Source organism: Dermacentor albipictus, chromosome 6, assembly GCF_038994185.2.
Source record: "Dermacentor albipictus isolate Rhodes 1998 colony chromosome 6, USDA_Dalb.pri_finalv2, whole genome shotgun sequence".
Classification (NCBI taxonomy): domain Eukaryota; kingdom Metazoa; phylum Arthropoda; class Arachnida; order Ixodida; family Ixodidae; genus Dermacentor; species Dermacentor albipictus.
Window position 1 is genome coordinate 69753070 of NC_091826.1, and position 20326 is coordinate 69773395.

Consider the following 20326-nt stretch of genomic DNA (forward strand, 5'->3'; position numbering starts at 1 on the left):
TCCGTAACCTTTAATGACCATCGGTTATCTTCCCTCCTCATTACATTTCCTGCCCATGCCCATTTCTTTTTCTTGAAATCAGGAGCCTTCCAATAGAAACTTAGGGAACAGACAAGCAAAATTTATTCACGAACAGAACCTATTTTTCATAAACCTTGACAAGATTCGTGAAACAAACTTAAATTCGTGAAGTTAACGAAAAACACAGGAGAGTTGGCAGGTGCGTGATACTACTAAAATCCAAGGCACACAATGAGGTGAAAACAAAATACGCAGTGACTCACGTTGTTTGAATCTCGGGGCTTGAGGTCTTGTAAGACTCTTCTCGTTCGTGGACTAGCCATGGTGGTCTACCTCTGTGGGGACTAGCTGCCTGTAAAGACATTGGGCAAAAGCAGTTAAAACAAAGCAACTCACGCAGCTTCAAGAAAGCATAAGAGAAAATTAAGAGAGGGAAGGTATGAACAAATGAAAAGCTAGCAGAGCAAAAGTATTTTTTAATGAAGTTACTGCAAAGAACAAAAAAAAGGCACATTAACATTGACAATAAGAAAGAACAGCAAATACAGTAGCATTATGAAAAACAATGCATATGGTTACTCAAGAAAAGGTACCTAAAATACAGCCACAGCCGCAACCAAAGCAAAAAGCAAGACTCATTCACATGCCCAGATAATGTACATGGAGTTCACTTGCAAGCAACTTGCACAACCTTCGTGTACTCCATCCACACACCCTGCGAAGTTTTTCAAACAAGGGTCACTAAAGCCAAAGAATAAATCGCTTTAGACTGATCAAGTATTCCTTAAAAACTATATTGTAGTTAATTTCATGATAATAGGTCAATTAGTAGAATAGAAAATGAAGCTCAAAGATTTATTTCTTGAATTTCACGCCGAAATACCGGTACATCAGTCTTTGACTCCTTTAGAAGTCAGTGTAGTCGATTTTTACCACCAACAAATTATAGCTGGGCCCTATCAGACACTGTAAAAATCCATCGCCTCACGGTGAGTTGGTGAGGGAACTTGGCAGTATGACTTTTTTTAATTTTTATTATTATTATTAGTTATTTATTTTTTGGAAGGGTAATTTACTGGTACAGAAGAACATTCTTTTAGTGCCCCTTTAAGCTTCCCCACTCACCCTAAAACATACCCCGGCTTGGCCTGCAAGGAGCTATGCACTATGCACACAGCCTGAAAGCAGACCGAAATTTTAACTTCCTGTTTAAGACATTTACATTTGTTCCATCAGCCATGCAGCACAGCAGACTGCAACAGGTGGTTGCACACTGAGTATGCAAATGGAAACCACGTAGTATGCAGAACACTTGCAAACATATTGCACATGTGTGCTAGCACTAATTTCCAAGTTTACCCGCACAAATGCAAGTTAAGCATCTCGTAGATTGGTCTGCTACATTGCTCAAGCTGGCATGATGTTCAAAGCAGCGGCAATGACATCAATCAGAGTCGTCAACCGCATCGAAGAGAGCTTGGCGTAATTCACTGCCACAAGTTAAAAAGTCACTGTGACCCGTAAGCACTACTACCTTTTTTTTTCTGAGCGTACCAACAGTTCGTCGCTGCACTTAACCAGAGCAACACTAGAATGCAACATAAGGAACAAGCGAGCTGAGTGTTGTGGCATGTGTGACAACATTATAAAAGCAGTACCCATTAAGAAGACCCTCCTGGCAGGCCTCAAAGGTAAAGGCAGATGCTGGGGGACGCATTGGAAAATGACAGGGCATGCGCAACAAATTCCAGCAGGTTTAACTGCAAGTTTGCAGGTAGGCAGGCTCCACCTGGCATAATGCTCAAAGGAGGTGCGATGACACTGTTCAGGGGTCATAACATTAAAGGCAGGGTCATCGACCTTGGTGAGGCGAGCTCCCTGTCAGTCACCGCCACGAGCCAAGAGGTCACCAGACGGTCACCCGCAAGCACTGCAGCGCTTTCTGCTTGGGCGTACCAAAAGTGCCTCTCGCTGCACAGTTTACAATCCCCGCACCAGATGAACAACGGGAAGAACCGACGCGCAGAAATTCTGTAGCACGTGTGACAACATTACAAAAGCCCTCTCCATTAGGCAGCCCTTCACGGCCGACAGGTCAAGGCAGACATTGGCGACGTGTTGGAGGATGACAGAGCGCGCACGAGAAATTCCAGCCGGTACAACAACAACAGAGGGCGGCGGCTGGCTGCCGCGAGAGGTGGCAGGTTGGGCGTTGCGGCCGCACGAGCGTGCGTTTGGGAAAAGAAAGTAAACAGCCAAAGACCCAGCACGCACACAGCCGGAGGCATCGACGTCACCACCATCACAACGACGGCAGCGGCGACGAATACGTCACTCGCGGTTCGCCGCATCTGTTTCGGGCGAACGAGGCCCTTTCTTTTTTTTCTTCTTTCTGTTCACAAAGATTACAAGACCAGCTACGAGCCACGGCGTTTTATGACACTTCCGTTTACGTCGCTCGTGATCGCGCACGCCCTTTCTTTTTTTTTTGTTTGTTTTTCAGGTTTCGACTTCGATTAGTTCCGGACTTTTGTTTAACGCTGAAAACTCGAGCGTCGTTCGCGTGCTGGCATATTTGCGAGAACATCGACTAAAAGGTTGAGAAAAGGAAGGAAGTCAAAGTACAACAATCGCGTGCGCGACATTTACGGCATCACACTATCAGTCGGCAGTTATCAACACTGCCTATTTTTTTTTTTTATCGCGAACTCGCAGGTGCTGTATCTTTGCCACAAAGCGCTTTTCTTTATCATCACCTCTTCGTCGCAATTCAAGAGCAAGCGACAACAACCAGCCGTTCCTAAAACGAAAATATCGCGCTTGTGTTTGTGGCAACTACACTAGCCGAATGATTTCGTCTGCCAGTTCTCGGATCACGACGCACTGCGCGTTCCGAAACTCAAACCGAAGTGAAACTGCTCGGCTGACGATCGCAGTAATTTCGCTGCTGTAGATTTGATAGCACGTTGCGGACGGCTTGGTGATATTTTCGCTTGGCAGAACAGTAAGTCCTCGTAAAGGCCACGTAAAGCTGATTACGAAAAATGACGTCACATCGAGACCGGTCGCAGTGAAGATGTGCTCCGATTTCGAGATGGGGTGAAAGCCTAATGGAAAGTGATAAAAAAACGTCTGGAACGCCACATTCGCCCGACACGGCCTCTGACTCCATATCGAAACGAGGAACAGCCAAGGATAAACAGTATCCCCGCATCCCGCTGGCTTCCAGGTTAAAACGTAACGGCCACAGGATCGCATCGGGCGCGCTGCCAGAGATATCGGTATTCAAAGCGAGAACGAGCGACGCGGTTACCACGACACTTTTGCCTTTTTCTTGTCGCCGCTCTCGCAGGGCGCGCGTGAGAAACAACCGGAAACGGCTTTTCTTTCACCGGTCCGTCTCGATCCAGAGCTCACGGCAGCTTTAATAAGGGAGGGGTGAGGGGAGATGCTGGTCGTTACGTCGCATTGCTCCCGTTTATTTTTCGAGCAAACGGGCGAAACGAGGAGCGCGCTTATGTACCAATAGCTGCACCTGACCGCGGAGCAGTGACGAATGACTAGCAATTCCTGACACGAACGAGGCAGGTGCCTAACGAAGCCCTCGCTTCTCGGGTTTGAGTGATTACCGTCCGAGCGTAGCTTGGTGGCCCTTTACACCTGTCAGCTCAGCTGTAACACCTCTCTGCCGCAGCGGACGACACATACTGAAAGACGGACTTAGAGATGCTAACAATGACTGCCGGATAAACCAACAGTTCGGAGATTTAGAGTGGGAGACGCCGCTTCCGAGACGCAATGACTAGACCAGGCCCAAAACGATTGAATGACCACGACAGCTCGAAGGGAGGCCTGACGTAGCCTCCCTTGGCGAGACAGTTGCCGAGTCCGCTTGACGTCCGCGGCAAATGGGAGCAGTGCTGGGACGAATGGAGGGGCAGTTGACAGGAAACAAAAGGTTCGGACCGTCAGCACGCGACATGAGTTTTCCAAAAAGACGCCAACTAAATTGTCGCGGATAAAGAGATAAGCAGAATATTCAACTTACAACACGGTCTCGGTGCCAGCACGGACATAGGGAATGGCTGTTGCAGCCGCCGCGACTTGCGGCAACATCACACTAGTTTCGTAGTGCATGCCTTTTTCTTTTGCCTTTTCTTTTAGAATAAGGAATCGTAAACGAGTGTCAAAAACATTTAACCTACACATACACTTATATTTATTGAAGTGCGTACTTGCCTTTCACAATTATACTGCATTAAAGTAGAATATGGTTTTGGTTTCGGTTGTAGCGCGCGCGGTCAGCGCTGTAATATGTGCGCTAAATATTCTTCGTGCTTAACATTGCTATAATATGTACTCATCTAGTGATTTATACTCGGTTCTAAACTGCACCGTCAAAACTGCTTAGACATTGTTCCTTTGTGTCAGTGTGCGTCATTGCAGACGGTCTAATATGCTTAAATTTGAGTTTTTCAGCATTTATTGAGGCTCTTAATCGCTTAAGTTTCTTTAGAGGCGCTCAGTGCTCTGCAACATTTTACATCTATCGCCACTCCTATCCAGTCTCATCGTATCGAATTTAAAGTTTCAGACTAAATAGACGGCTGGTTGAGAGGCTATGGGGTTAAGGGGATCGAATGTGTCATTCATAACACTCCTGTATAATTCTAACCCCAACATTTTGTTATCTGGACTGTACTTCATACGTACAGTAACTTATGCAATAATGCGGTATTCTCATGGCGAGCTTGATGCACATTTCATGGTTCATATAAGATTGCATTTGGCCTAGCTTCAATTACGGATACATATTCAGTCACAGCGTGCCGCAGTGGTGTGTGTGTGTGTGTGTGCGTGCGTGCGTGCGTGTGCGTGCGTGTGTGTGTGTGTTCCATTAGAGTGGTGATAATGAGAAAACAATTTTCCCACGCTATCCTCTGGAAGAAAAAAAATCAATAGAGAGCACTGGGTGCATGTTCTGGAGCCCATCACTGCAGTACCTGGGACGTTAAACCGAATCACTCAAACAGTCAATCATCCATCGCGGCGACCGCGCGCAGTAGCGTTCACTGTACGTTTTCGGCAAAGAGATATAGCGTCTGTAAACGATTCTGTGCTTTCAGTTTGCCCAAGATTATTATTTAGACAGTACAAAACTTCTCGTTTCGAAAGTACTGACAGAAATGTCCGGGAAAGCTCGCACGTGGTGTTTTCAATGAGCGCTGATTAGCAAAACCTATCAGGAGCGCGCCGCGTGATCCCTCATACTACGCCAGTGAGTCGCTTCCGACAGATGGCGACTCCGTAACTCCTCGCCGCCAATATCGAGGCTTAACTGCATATTGTTAGATGCAGCATTATAAACAATCCGAAGTTACCCAAAACCACCTTCAAGGTTTCCATTTCTTGTTCTCTATAATGATATGAGGGGTACTACGTCTCTTACCAGAGTAGAGCACTGTTCACAAAGCTCTACTCGGTTGCATGTCACCGAGTTGCAGCTTCTGCCCTTTTTCTATTTGTATTTCAGATGTGCAGCTGAATGATCTCTTTATTTGTCTTATCATTCAGCTTCATAGGGGCACACTAGAGCACATGCTCATTAAAAAATATGTAAAAGTAAGGCTTTGCAGAAAAGTCACCTTATTCGGTAGCAACTACTTATTCCGAAAGTCCAGTACCAAAAGTGATGAGGGACGGTGAGGATTTGAAGAAAATTGTAAACAAACAAAACAAACAAGACCAAACAAAGCAGCGTTGATGCATAAAAAATGTTTGACAATTTTTTATTGCACTCTACCAACATGGCTTCTGCATACTTATATCCTTCTGTGCAAAAGTTGTATGTAGTTAAATAATCTTACAGTTACTACGTATATTCTGTTGCAGTGCTGATGCCAATATAATTGTATGTGTCATCCACAAACCTCCACTAGCTACTCTTGTTGGCCAAGCTATTGCTGACAAGTACTGTGTATTCTAACTTGGCAAGAAATAAAGATGGGGACTACCTTCCCGGTCAAACCAATCAGCCTATCGTGCTTCAATACTCCCCATTTCGGAGTAACAAGCCAGCTGCCCAAGCCTCGCTTATGCATGAACAAGCCTTCAAAAGAGGTAGCATTTGCTGTGCTTAAGTAGAGGGATGACATATTACAACATGTACATCATTAGCTCGCATGCAGACTGTGCTAATGCTACAAAAAGACAGAAAAAAGTGTAACCAATGCTTTTACTTTCGTGAGATGTTTACACAGACCACATCTGGTAGACACGAACTGCTCCAGTGGAGATTTAAATCTGGACCAAAGATATGCGCAGGAGAAGCCTAGGAGTCTGATGGCTCGACGTTAGTTTTACCTCCATGCTTCCGCAAGTGTAAAGCCAAGTGGGTCCGGCGCGCAAACTTCTTTGTGCAGATTTTGCAGCTGAACGGACGATCCCCCGTGTGTATATTTTGGTGCTCAGCCAGGTGGCACTTCCGGAGGAAGGCCTTGCTGCACTCCGGGCACTTGTAACGCCGAACTTCCTTGTGCTTCTTCTTATGCTTCATCAGCTCTGCCTCGAAGACGAAAGTGGCATCGCACTGGTCGCATGTATAGGGCTCGTTCCGATCGTGGGTGCGCAGGTGCTTTGACAGCTGCTGCCGCACAGGAAACCTGAGACGAAGATGAGAGTGTAAACGTGCAACTAAGTAGACACAACATGTAAGACTTGTGATAATTCGAAATGCCACTGAAGTCAAACAAATATCAAACGTTTGGTTGGGTGCTGAGTCTTCAATGCAAAAGTAAGCTGTTGGGCAAAGTGGGGCATGTCGATATGCAGAGATAGCAAAAAGACACAGAGTAAAATATTCTTGCTACAATTCTTCCAATTTCTCGCATTGCTAACATACTCAGCCATCCTATTCATTTACATGTTATTTGGAATTGAATAGCATTACACCTCTGCATAATGACTCTATGCACATGGCTCTTTTGACAAGCTATCATCCAAATAAGTTTTTTCTGCAAGAAAATAAAATAAATTTGGAATACAGAACTATTACATTAGAGAGTTTTAGAATAGGGGCCCCAAAGAGCTTTGCGGGTGTTAGTGTTGGGGCACGAAGGAGTGAAGAGTTTTAGAATGGGGATTTACGCTTGCGGATAGCGTCTTGAGCTGACAGCGCCACTACGGCATCAAAGAAAAGCTATTAGAAATAATGAAATAAAATATACCATTTTTTATAGGAATAGTAATTTTGACTTGGGTGTATTCGCATTTAATTACAATTTAGAGGTTATTCTGTAAGCAGCAAACAATTAGTTGCGCTTAGTTTTGAGCAAACCATCTTTACGTGCCTTCCCCAGCCAAGCTTAGCCGTGTTAGGCCTATGATCCATAAAATCCACAATTGAATTCGGAATCCGCTGCGTCTAATGGATCAATCTTCATAACACACGCTAGTTGAGAGAAAGCGATAACCACAGTCACTTCTCCTAGCTTGCGAACTTCACGCATTACCACGAATCGAATACAGTTTAGTGCTAGGTTAGAGCCATCGCTTCGATGGGTGCCGCCATGTTTGCTGACGCAGAACTTTTGGGGCTGCTATTTGAGCTCCCGCTAAGTCGGTGAAATAGCGTTCCCAACGCAAAACCCAAACGCAGTTCGCGTCTCGCGCATGCGCAGTGGCTTCGACGCTATTTCTTTGGGGCCCCAAAACATTTGGGGCTCCTATTCTAAAACTCTCTATTATGCTAACTTAAACTCAATATTATCAAATTTCGTTTTAATCCATGGTTTGCCACAATTAATCATTTATAAATGGGACATCAATGTCACACCAGTTGGAAGTGTATTTTCAAAGTGGAGACCTTACACATTTCTAAATTTGCATACTTTTCTTGTTTAGATGTTTGAACATATTGCAGCAGTAACGTATCACTTAAGCTTGATACGACATTTGCCTATGGCATCCCTTTCTCATCCAGCGTAGATATTCTAGGAAAAAAGTGATTAAATTTAGCTACATTGTAGTCATGTTAAGGACAACTTTGCCTTTTTGGAACCTTAGCGAATCGGTGACCTTTTTTATTACAAATTTAGCCAGTAACCTATCCTGGTAAAATTTAAAAAATATAGATTCTGGGGTTTATATACCAAGACCATGATATCATCATGAGGCCAACCGTAGTGCGAGACCATGGTTTAATTTTGAGTACCTGGGGTTCTTTGAGGTGCATTCAATGTAAAGCACATGGCCACTTTTGCATTTCGCCCCAATCGAGATGCGGCCACTATGGCTGGGATTTGATCCTGCACCCTTGGACTAAGCATCTCGACAAATGTGGTAAAATTACTCAAGGAACTTTGGCCATGTTCAATATGTCACCCTCTTTTGTACCAAAACGGGTTTATGTGCCTCCAGTAATTAGCAGAACTTGTCTGCAAACTTCTCACGGTTTGCTGTTTATTAGGTTGCCAGAGAGGTGTATGGCAGCAATGACCCAAGTTGGCATCACAGAGGTTCATTAAAGAGCGCTACATACATACTGCCACGTACTCAGCGGCCCGTGGGATAGGCCCACATTTTAATATTGCACAATATTCAGGATCGGCAGACGAAGACGGGCAGGTATGTCACCAGAGAGCTGTTACAGAAAACTGGGTTGAACATACCAAGAATTCCCCACATTAAAGAATATGTTATCAACACTGCTTTAATGCTAGAATACAAAAAGACCATATAAAGAATGAGGAATCTAACACTGCAGTTTTCATATTTAATCACAACGCACCATTCTAAACAAAATGTGAGCCATCAGCCATCTTAGGCATAAACAGGATGACCATTTTGTCTGCCTTGTTGAGTCAAGAGTGGGTTAAAGTGAGACCACAAATATGTCGCAGCTATTGCCTCTTGTGTGAAATGTAGTCAAAGATTCTAAATATATGTTGCCAATCAGCCACCTGTAGGAAAGCACGACTCTTTCAGGCAATATAAAAAAAAATCTTTCTGTGCAGCCAAAAACAGGCATTTTCCTTTCAAGCTTCGAGAATCAAAAGAAGTCACTACAATGCAGTGAGCAATGGTAGGCAACATCAGACGCCTTACATAAGGTGTAGGCTAAGATGATTTGGAACACAAGCGCAAAGTGATGATGTTTCGAGTGAACTTAGAAGCAAGGAGCGAGTCAACTGCACATGATGTGCACAACAGTTAACATTTCATCTAGTGGAGCAAAAGTGTGCATGTAAAGAAAGTATCCAGAAGATGCAGAGAACTGGGTAAAGTGATGAATATTTCTGTGCTCATTGGTATGTTTGAGCAATTAGTGCAAGATCTAATAAGATATGTACACAAAGTTGCCTGTCTTGCAGTAACAAGACTACTGCTAATGATTAAAACCTTCACAGAAACTTAGTTAAACTTTCTTTTAATGAAGCCGGTGGGACCTGAGAATTATTTACTTTCATTCAAGCACTTTGTTAAGTCGAAAACACTCATGAGAATCAAATTGCATACACCCAAGCGCAAAAAATGATGTATTTATCTCTGCGTATGCAGTTCGCATAGATATAAAGTGTGTTGAGTGCATCTTGTGTTCCCCCATAACGGTGGCAAACCTTCATGAAGGAGTGCTGGCGCATAGTACATTCAAAGTTGTTGATACTCTACAACCGGCTTCTCACACATAAAATAATAACACTTAGCAGGCATGATTTGGGAAATATGTTTAAGATCAGGAGGCACTGGTCGGCTAGTTGGTTAGACATTATCTATTCAAAGGCACACCTTTAAGATGCTTTAACTTGATGCTAAAGTAGGTCTGGTAGTGCTGGATTTGGTATCATCGACATTATTTGACACCGGTGCATACATGTAATCTATGTACATGTAAATATGTGCATGTGCAGTTGGCTGTTGTTTAACGGGTATAACTATTGTTTCATAGCTAAAATGTTTGTGCAATTGGTGCAAGACATGGTGGCTGCTTAGATATGTTGATGAGGTTGCCTGTCTACTGCTCTTCATAATCAGACCTTCCTACAACAAAGATTATCCTCAACTTGACAAAGTTGATGGGACCTGACAATGATTTCTGATAATCTCAGAACATTTGTTAAACTGGAAAAACTCAAAACGCTTACATGATACATTATATTTGCTCATAAACAAAACAGATGTAATTATCTCTGCATATGTAGTCATCTTGTGCATTTGGTGTTCCTTCATGAGAGGGGCAAATATATGAAACAAGTACCGGCACATATCTTCAAAGGTGTCAAAACAATGCCACACATACTTCTTGCACTTAGCAGCAAGACATTTTTATTTTATACTAAAGTAGGTCTGGAAGTGCCGTATCATTTACATTACTATAGCCCCGTTTACATGAATGCGACAGTGGCGCATCGCATTTCCAAGGGCACTTGGGAAAGGTGATGCGATGCTGTTTACATGTAGTGCATTAACTCTTGCTACAATCCTGAGAACGTAGCGCCACATGGTGCCGTATAATGGAAGTGCAGCCGCCTTCCGGTGTAACTGGTTTCCGTTAGTGGGCCAAGTCATAGAGTTTCTCACTATATTACCTAGAGGGAAATCTGGCGCTGCTGCGCTGTGGTATGCATGGGAATGCCGGTATATTGTGGATTCGGATTGGCATTGTTCTCGTAGAGACAGGACGCCTTGAAGACGCGCTCGGCAAGTACCATTCCGTCTGTCGCAATGATTCATTTTCTACTAGAACAGCACGTGAAAAGCTGTTTTAGCTTTATTACTACGCGAAAACATGTCTTGTTTAACTATGAGAACTTGTTATTGTGTGTACGACTACATGTTACGTAAATAGTATCAACGAGCCGCTAAAGTTGGAGGACAGACGACAAGGTTCGCGCTCGCTTTGCAACAGTTGGTCGTCTGTTCTTGCTTTTCTTCGCTTGGTCATGCATCGTGGGTGAGTAAAGATGTAATATGCGTGAAGGGAAACATTTTATTAATATTGTACTTTGAGAACGCGTTATTTGCGTAGCCATATCTACATTTTAGACGAAGCCTCTTACAACACCAGCCAAAACTGAAAATTAGGAGATGCCACATAGTTATGAGAATATGTGTGATGATGTTGCTCATAAATATATAACCAGGAGTGCTGCAGGCATTTCTACAGGTTACAGTTGTGTACAGCAGCAGCAATCGCAGCAGTGGAGCGAGCAAACATATCATGATGCCATGAAACACCCATCCTCTGGGTACTGAAACTGATACACGTTATTCACATTAATTATAGTAAATTATATACGGAACTCTGATGCTTAGCTAATATTTTCTTTAATGTTAGCCGAAAATCTTACGTCAGAACTCCTTTAACAGGCCAATGTTGTCCACCACATGAACTGAAACATGGCATGCACTTATTTTATCGATATTCCTGCATTGCTAAATCATGCAATATGTCAAGTTTACTTCATTGCTTTCAGGTTTTCAGCACGTTAGGCCCTACGAACGTGAGTAAAGCAATTAAAAGCACATCCTTAAATAGAATATTCAATAAAATCAAGGTTCATTAAACCTAACTTCGATTATAATTGCTTAGTGCAGCAGCAATGTGCAAGGTCCCATGGTCAAGGCATTTGATTAAAACAAGCAAAGAAAGAGATCAGTCAAACAACATACACCATGGGACACAGGTGGCAGTAGAATGTCGGCTTCTCGGTGTGACACCACACATGCTCTCGAAGCAGGACCGCATGGTTGAAGGACTTGTGGCAGATCAAGCAGCGGTGCAGCTCCTTGTCGACGTGGGTGCTCCCATGCTCTAACAGATCTTCGCTACGTGGAAAGCTGGCCCCACAGTGATCGCACCAGAACTTCCACTCGCGCCCATGCATTACGGAGTGCTGAAGCAGGCGTTGATCAGTGTTGAAGACCTTGTGGCACATTTCGCATTCATAGCGACGGGCACTTTCCTTGACGCATTCAAGGTCTCGGCGACTGCTTGCCGTCTGCGAACTGTTGCTCCCGGTAGCCACTTCAAACTCGTCTTCAACAGCAGCTGGAGAAGCTGGCAGCTCTTCCTCAACGAGGTGTATGAACCCTGGGCCTAAATGCTCTGCAAGTTTGAAAAATGGATCCTGCTCTTCTTGAATATGCCTTTTGTTAGTGTTAGTTCGAATGTCATTAATTTGTTAGCACGCTGCAAAAGTTTAGGAGAAGCACAACAGGGACAGGAACCAAGAAAGCATTTCTAACGTTTTTTTTTTTTTAGGAACAACACGGGAAGCGGGTGCATGCATAAAAGAACCAGGCACAAAGAAATATGTGCAGGACATGAAAAACTGGAAGAACAAGAAAAGTCACGCAACACATGACAGATGGTAGAAAGTTTGATCCCCCGTGTGACCTTATTGTTTCACATTACATCAGCTTCTTCTTAGCAAGGAGCATGGAGCAAGACACATTTCAAAGATACTTTACACTGGTGGCAATTAGAATGAGTGTGATTAAATATTAAAGAAAAATATACAAAATGTTGGAAATGTTGAAAAGGTTCACTTTGGTATCATTGATTGGAAGTTGCTTAGTTGTCATGACAACTTAGCAACAGGAAACTTAACAACAGCAGTGTTCCTTTTTCTTTAAGCTACTGTATTATGCCAGCGTTTGATTAGCTCTGAAATGTTTTTGTTTGATCGACAAAAGCTTGAGCATCTCGTAAAGATTCATGGCATACAACACATGCACACATGAGGAACAAAGAGCATGTTTTGTGCTGTCATTTTAGTTCCTCTTATGCCAGTGTCCTGTACAGCTTTTCATACAATTCATACATACAAATCATACAGTAAATCGTTTCTGCTGGTGTCTGGCAACACCAAACAGCAGATTTCTTGTAAGATTACCTCATGGTAACAATGTATGAATGTCCTAGGCTGTTAAAGGAGCAGCACTATAAATAAATTTCTGTTATACTGCCCAGTAAAGACAATGTGCAAAAGAAATGTTTTTTTCAGCACTTACAACCAAGGCTTGGGCAGGTATAATACCTGTGGTGCTGCAAAAGTCTTGCACCCTGTAGTGCACAGGGTTAGGAATAATGGTGTTCGGCCTCGACACTCTGCACATCACGGTTGCTGCTAGCCTGCTTAACAACCACAGGCCAGTTCAATCTTGAGGAAAAAATGGACAGCCACGTGTACACGTGGCAAGCACTTCAACCTGCATGCTCAACGTGAAACTTGTTGTGTGGTGCAGCCACCTTAGGTTTTAAGGAAGCGTGCAAACTGTGCCACATGTGTACACCAAACCTTAGACGCAAAAAATGATGTGCTCAGAGACAAGAGCATGTTTCAATAACACCCATGATTTTGACAACCGTAGGCTGCTGTACTTTCAGACTACGGAATTCCAGGAGTGAAACTGTGTGCATGGGTATGCGGTTTGGCAAACATATGCCGATTAATATTAATCTAGAAAGCATGACTGCGGCCTGCAATATTGGGACAGCTGTGTACATTACTATGCAAGCACCTTCCGGCACCAGAAATGGAAGTCTGAGTGAGAAGGCGTACAATTTCATATTCGTCTTGCCTCTTGAATTCTCCTTGACAATTTCCCTGCTCAAGTTTTCAAACTATTCTCCTTCTGTGCAATAAATATTTGTTCTTACCATCATTATTCTTCTAATTGTTAGTATTATTAGGTTCAGAGCACATGTCAGCAAAATGCAGTTTCACTTTTCATGGCCTTGTGCCTTTTTGTGTATAAAGCAAAAATCAGAAGAAAAAAAGAAAAATCCTTGTCGCCTGCAGTGAAGCACATGTAAGCTAGGAGCAGTAATGAGTGAAAAAGAAAAAGGCAGCACTTCTCAAAATGCTGTAAGTTTAGCCACAGCTAGAACATACAATACGGCATACATGTTTAATTAAAAATTAAGTGTCGAGATACCTGAATTTAATTACCAAAACGAGAAAAAGAGACTGATCGCAACCAACAAGTGTTGGTTGCGATCCGCATTAAAAGACGACTACAAGTAAAAAACAATGTTCAACAAACCAGATCAATCAATGGTAGACAATCTACAGCATCATTCTGAGCTTAACAATAGATGTAAGCACTTCTAACACTTTCATCACAGCATGTTGAACACATTCTGTATGGTACGTGCAGCTACTACAACTCTCATGCAGGTAAACAGCCAACACAGCACCACAAAAGCCACGGATATCTCGCAAGGCAATGAGCAATACACCTAGGTGACAAACCAATCTATGAACATGCGCCAATTTTGACGAATTCTAAACACATCCATTGCACCTCAAAAAGAACACCAGGAAGTGGGCACGTGAAGTCATTTAACAGCACTATTCTCATTGGTGCTAATACAATTTCTGGTTGTAAAGGGCTATAGAGGCTTGCAAAGATAACAATTTGTTTCTTATTCCAACACCAAGACAGGCTCCATAAGCTTATTTCATAGCCTAATGCAAAATTTAGACAACGAATATATGAATAAACGTTTGCTTTTCTTTTTATTTTCTTTCCAAGAAAAAAACTGTTCCTGTGCAACTCTTTAATTAAGCAGATAAAAATTGAATACAAACATAAAGAAGCTTGAGAACTCTTGTCTCGAGACCCAATACTGCATTCTCTAACAAGAAAAAAAAGTGAAAGCCATTTAGTTCAACAAAACCTCAACACGCGAATTCTACTTCTCAGTGGTCTGAGCTCTGACGATTGCTGCCTGCACAGAGACAAGAAAGGGGTCTTTACTAAAGAAAACAGAGAGATGACAATGTTTTAAAGGAACGGAGTGGCAGAATAATGTCATCAGCACGACTCAATTTTCAGATTACAACTCAGAAAAAGAAGAAAAACAATATATTTTGAGGAAGCATGCTTCCAAGTATGCAATACTGATCTATGGCTTTCAACTCGTGCTTTCCCTTGAGACAGAAATATGGTTTGAGGACGACAGTTCTTGGTTGGAACAAAGCTTTGCAGGGACAACATATTTACAGAATATTGTGAAACGCCGATTCCAAAGTGAAGTTCAAAGCTGCAGGGAGACTGCCTCATGGCTTTTGTGTTCCAAGAATTTTGCAAACCACCAATGCATAAGCAACAAGGTATCTCAAGCCCTTTGTTTTGTGAGCATGTCTATAGAACTGATCATCCTGTAGCCCAATATTTAGTAGATGCAGCCATCTTGCACAAGTGATGTCCGGCCCAGGTTCGTCAGTACTGGAGAAACATGACGGGGGTAGGAAGTAGGTTGCCACTTGCAAGTCTGAACTGCCACATTCCGCAAATTTTGGTATGCCTCTGTAAATGAACCAACAACCCTCGTGAGCAGAAGTTTTTTTCAAGGTGTGTAAACGCAAGACATGCAATGTACCATGAAATTCAAAGAAGCCAAAAGGGTCGCATGAAGATGAAGAGTGTAAGTGATAAATTGTGGCCAAACAAGGATAGTTCCTACTTACAGCCAATGTTACGACAAGAGAACTTGTCTTCGTGGCTCTGAAGAAGACAAGTTCCTGTGTCGGAACATTGATTCTAAGCAGGAACTTTTTTTTCGCCAGCTATTTATCATATCTTATGAAGGTACTATCAGTATAAATTCCGAAACTACTCTAACGTATTGTTCAACTTCCAGGTTCACCTGTATTTAATACAGTGCCTTAATACAGACTCGATAACACACATTTGGGACCACTCCACACTTAGAAATCAGCTACAAAGCGAATACACGTACAACTTCCACAATTATGCATAATAGGCATTCTGATCAGTTATTTGCAGTTCAACTTTCAATTAGTGTGGGTAGTACATGACAATAATTGAGTAGGAGGTATTCAGGTATAATGGCATTAGTGCCAAGTGCTAATTAACATTCGAAGTGCCACAAGAAATTTGTAACACGATGTCACAACCACAGGACATTAGTATATCACCAGCAAGAGACTAAAGAACTGCACAGGTATGCCAGGTCAAACACACAAGTTGTCTGCTCGTGCTTACATGACGTCCAGGTGCTGACCTCTGCAAAACATGCCTTGAACAGTTTATAACTGCAGCAATCATGATTTCCTGCAAGCCAATCTGTCAAGAGGACCAAGATTGCCAAGAAAATCATTTACCCCCTACTGCGACTTTCCATTTGCACACAACCACACGGAACTCTTCCATGTGCTTCTTGCACAGATTACCTATACAACCATTACAAAACTACTCTAAAACCAAGAAGAGCGGTGCTATCATGAATGAAAACTGGAGTTGCCTGCTAGGTCAAAGGTCTCGCAAGCTACTTGAGATAAAGGGTGAAAGCCGAGACAACATTCAGCATGGGCACAAGCTCACTTACAGACTCCGAGCTATTGATAAGGTTGTTAAATCTGAGCAAAATTTCTGCACAAACTTCTTACAGATGTTGCAATTGAATTACTGTTCTCCCATTCCCAGCCTTTCAATACCCCATCAGAAGGTCTCACTATACAAAGACATTTAGGCACTGATGTGTCCAAAAAGCTGCAACTGCATCAGCCCTGCACACTGAGACACGGCAAGTTGAGAAATGTAGTGCAAATAGCATAAGGAGTGGGCAGATGAAAAATGCAGCGGTGAGTGTTCTTCGAAGGGAACATGCATACATACATGCACCAGCAGATCATCATGTCTACGGTAGGCCTCTGCTTCTTTTTTTTAATCCATATCCCTGCCTTCGCTTTCCTTCGCCGCTTCACTGCCAAGGAAGTGTGTGCCCGGCAGGGAGATCTTTTTGCATGTCAAGTGCAAATCACAAGTCTGTGAAGGAGTCAATTGGTCCATACAGATTTCCTGGTACATCTCGACAGTGGCGCCCATTCATACATCATAAGTGGAGGGATAGGAGAGGAGGAAAATTCTGCACACAAGGTCAGCGAAATCTTAATCCCCTCTACAAACAACCTGTTTATGCAGGTCTTCATTCACAGCACTTGGATATTTTCTTTATTCTTGGACTTGGTCAAAGTTGCTAAACAGCTGAAATGCCTTCGTGCCAGTGGGATATGTACGGGCACTATTTCTTGAAAGCACGGAAGCAGATAAATGGCAGGCAAATCTCACGATTTTTAGGGTGGAGCTGCATTCTTGACTTGTCACTGGCTGCAGCAAAGAGAGACTTGCATGTATGACTTTATTTTGTGAAAGCAGTCTGTACAGTATAGAGAAAAAAAGTTAATGTAGTCACAGAAGCAGAAAGAAAAATGACAAATGCATTAAACTAATAGATAAGCTACACAGTGCTGGTTATGGCTTGTGTCAGCCGATCAGTAACAAGTGCCGACTTCGTATTCCAGAGAAAGGTGATGAACTCGCCCATCTTGAATTACTAATTCTTTCACGAAGCTTTTGTCTGTCACACCGTTGTGTTGGGGCCATCAGAGGTGCAAAGAAGGAGCTCTTCCTGTGGTTTGTCTGCCTTGACCTATGGCTTTCACTGCACAATTAGTAAAATAAGGTAGGGAGGAGGTCACTGCAAAGTTAGAGATACACTAAGTCAGTAAACCTGTCACGTGAAGTTGCTATGTTACTCTGGTGAAACAACAAATGCATCTCCCTAGAGGAACTTGAGGTACAGCAAGCAGGAAAACAGCAAAAATTTAAAGCACTGGCAGCAATGCTATGATCAGATTGGAACAACAGCCCTCAAGTGTGTCAGTGTCATTTAGTAACTATTTACCGATGGGTCCCTGCTTGTGGTGTTAATGACTTTATCTAGTGCAGTGGTCAGCATAGATCAGGGCATCAAAGAAGGAAAAAGACCATGAGGTGCATCAAGTGACAGTTTTGAAAGTCAGTCATGAAGAATATAAAGAGAAGGCTCATGAGAAAACTGCTCTTACCACGCAAAAGGTTGGTGGTAATTTCTAGCAGTCGAGCGAGTGGAGAGTATGGCGAAGAGTAGTGCACAGATCGGGTGGTGACAGCCAATAGTGATGAGGGCATCACCAAAAACAACCTCAAACCAAACATTGGCTTGAAAAGTACAAAATCTAGTTTACTATATAGGTCCTGCCAACATGAGGGGCCCATTTCCAAATAGTCAATGCGCAGATGAGCCCCAAAGGAAAGCAGGGGCAGTATTAGAGGAAGTTGACCTTTTGAGGCTAACTGCCTGATGTCATGTTCCTTGCTAGTTCTTTCTTTTTTTTTTTCGATTCCCCCATAGATGAGAGGCACATAAGCACCAACATCTTCAGATTAGGAGAAGTTATGATTGAGAGTTGCAAGAACTATAGCGGTACTGATTGACTCATAGGAGTGAGGGAGAAAACTTCATTTCCCATCAGAACGATTCGCGTCCAGCAAGTTAGTGGGCCGGGGCACCTGCCAAGGTTACGGCCAAGAGTTCCCGTCTCCTGGCGGCTTCCTCAGGCCGCTGGAATGCACAGAGTTGGTCTTTCAGATTCGAGCAGAGATTTCAGATTAGCGCAGCCTGCCATCATGCGCGAAGACTGTTGGTGGAGGTCTCGCTCTCATTATCGTGCATTAGTCCCTGGCATTCCCATAGGATGGGTTCTAGCACGGCTCATAGGACCTAGCATTTAGTGAATGTAGTATCACAGATTACGGTTAATATTCCTCTCAGTAAATGTGAGTCTGCATTTTGTACCTAGGTGATGTGCATAGCGCTGTAACTATTATTTAACATGTAGTAGTATACAGAAATGTCAGTTTGAGTAATAGGCTGATGCTGAAGACGCTCCTGCTTTGCAGACAGTAGGCAATACAGTGACAACCAAACTATTAGAAATGGTAGCAACTTGCTAAAATCATCTGTAAATAAGAACTCGTTCCAAGCATATGCGACCACAGTCAAGGAGCTCTCGCAAATGATAATTAACGTGAAAAAAATATACAGGAAAGGTAGTCACACCCCTCAGTGGGCGAAAATGGCAAAACTGTGAGGTTACCAAATGCGAGTTTGGAAAATTTACATAAGGTGCGGAAATAAAAGCCTCGACACAGCACATATGAAATATGTGCAGCACATATGTATGAAAGACCAATAGCATAAGGTTGTGCCAAATAAAGCACTCCACAAAGGAACAGCCTCTCTACATGTCTATACTTTGCAAAGTTTGTCTTAAGTTTGCATGCGCGTGATACGCTTTTCTCTCTCACTCACTAGTGAGGAGGGCGCGCGGCTAAGAACGGTTAAGCAATCTTGGTTTGAGCTTGTTGTTCGTTTCCGTCGAAGCTACAGAAAACGATCGATATAGTTGACGGAAACCAAAAACAGTCAGTTTATGTTCTCGTCACCGTCGTATTTGTTTGACTAGATTCAATAAAACGAGGTTCTTTAAGTACAATGCTGGCACCGCTGCTCCTCACCCGCGGCGCAGACTACCTTGACGAGCATGAGCAAGCGCACAAGGCACGCACACTCGTGAGGAGTGATGGAGCGGCACATGAGCGAACCGCAACCCCAGAAGCGTGATCGAAGTGGGCGAAAGCGCCAACGGAGATGACAGCGCTAACGCAGCGCGCCGTACGTACTTTCTTTTTTCTCTTCGTACGTGGTGCGCTGAACTTCGTAACGTTTAAAACACGCAGTTAACACACGACATCCGCTGTAGTGAACCTGCTACCTCACGATTCGAACCACTGTGACTCGCACGAAAGTTGACGACGAGTACGGCGACCAAGGAGCAGCGAGAAATCCACGCTGTCTCGGTGAAGGGCTGAGTGCAGCGGCACATACGCTGTGAAGCGGAACACTTGACATCCAGAGAAACGTGCTGCACCCGGTAACATGTCGCTTAGTTCTAAGAATTTCTTTCTCTATGGTTCTAAGCACGTAAATTTGCGAATGAAGCGCAGAGAACCTGGCCAACCTTGGTCCAACCGACTGAAATTATGAGATACGGCAACCTGCGCCGGAGGCCGGAAGCCTTTTGTGCCGTTTGTGCGCAGGCGCGAGTGAGAGCGGCCGGGAGAGAGAAAATCTGGGGGCTTTTGATTCTTGAGAGAGAAGGAGATTCTTGATGATGGGAAGGAAAGGTTGGGGTAAAGTGCAGCGCAGTAACTGTCTCTCAGCAGAGGACACCTCAACCGCGCTGCGCAGGGTGTAGGGAATGAAAGTAGGGGGAGAGAAAGAGCACCAGAAACTTTTGATCCTTTAATATATGACTCTGCCTGGGCACTACAGAGGAGGTTAGCGCGCGTTGTATTCGTTTGTCCCCAGACATGCCGGCATTGATGAGTGCGGTCGGCCGTTGGCTGCCCGCGCGGGGGTACGGACGCCCCATTTGGTGATCACTGT

The 20326-nt window shown here is 43.6% G+C and overlaps 2 protein-coding genes across 5 annotated transcripts in view; both read right to left on the reverse strand.

Annotated features, from left to right (window-relative positions):
• Positions 1-4140, reverse strand: part of ArfGAP1 (ADP-ribosylation factor GTPase-activating protein 1) — a 70926-nt gene extending 66786 nt beyond the window's left edge. For 3 of the 4 annotated variants that reach the window (XM_065442556.2, XM_065442557.2, XM_065442554.2), the window contains exons 1-2: positions 4070-4140; positions 285-373 (exon numbers count right to left, since the gene is read on the reverse strand). In XM_065442556.2, the coding sequence (XP_065298628.1) occupies positions 285-344 (60 nt within the window). In that variant the 5' untranslated portion in view covers positions 345-373; positions 4070-4140. Of the gene's footprint in view, positions 1-284; positions 374-1679; positions 1699-4069 lie in introns of those variants that run through there. The other variant, XM_065442555.2, reaches the window with a different exon arrangement.
• Positions 4141-5793: 1653 nt separating this feature from the next.
• On the reverse strand, positions 5794-19929 carry LOC139061171 (zinc finger protein OZF-like). The gene is made up of 4 exons (XM_070540808.1): positions 19899-19929; positions 17125-17163; positions 11692-12127; positions 5794-6683 (listed from the first exon to the last, which is right to left on the reverse strand). Exons 2-4 carry the CDS (start codon positions 17144-17146, stop codon positions 6353-6355), a joined length of 789 nt encoding a protein of 262 aa, XP_070396909.1. The 5' UTR covers positions 17147-17163; positions 19899-19929; the 3' UTR covers positions 5794-6352.
• Between the last annotated feature and the right edge of the window lie 397 nt (positions 19930-20326).

Bases quoted from the DNA above. Each gene is read 5' to 3' on its own strand.
- LOC139061171 (XM_070540808.1), bottom strand. From the start codon at position 17,146: ATGCAGCTCCACCCTAAAAATC. The intron at 12,128-17,124 runs GTGAGATTTGCC...TCAAACTTGCAG, and splicing joins GCAGCTCCACCCTAAAAATC to AGCATTTAGGCCCAGGGTTC. The intron at 6,684-11,691 runs GTATGTTGTTTG...TCTTCGTCTCAG, and splicing joins TGCCACCTGTGTCCCATGGT to GTTTCCTGTGCGGCAGCAGC.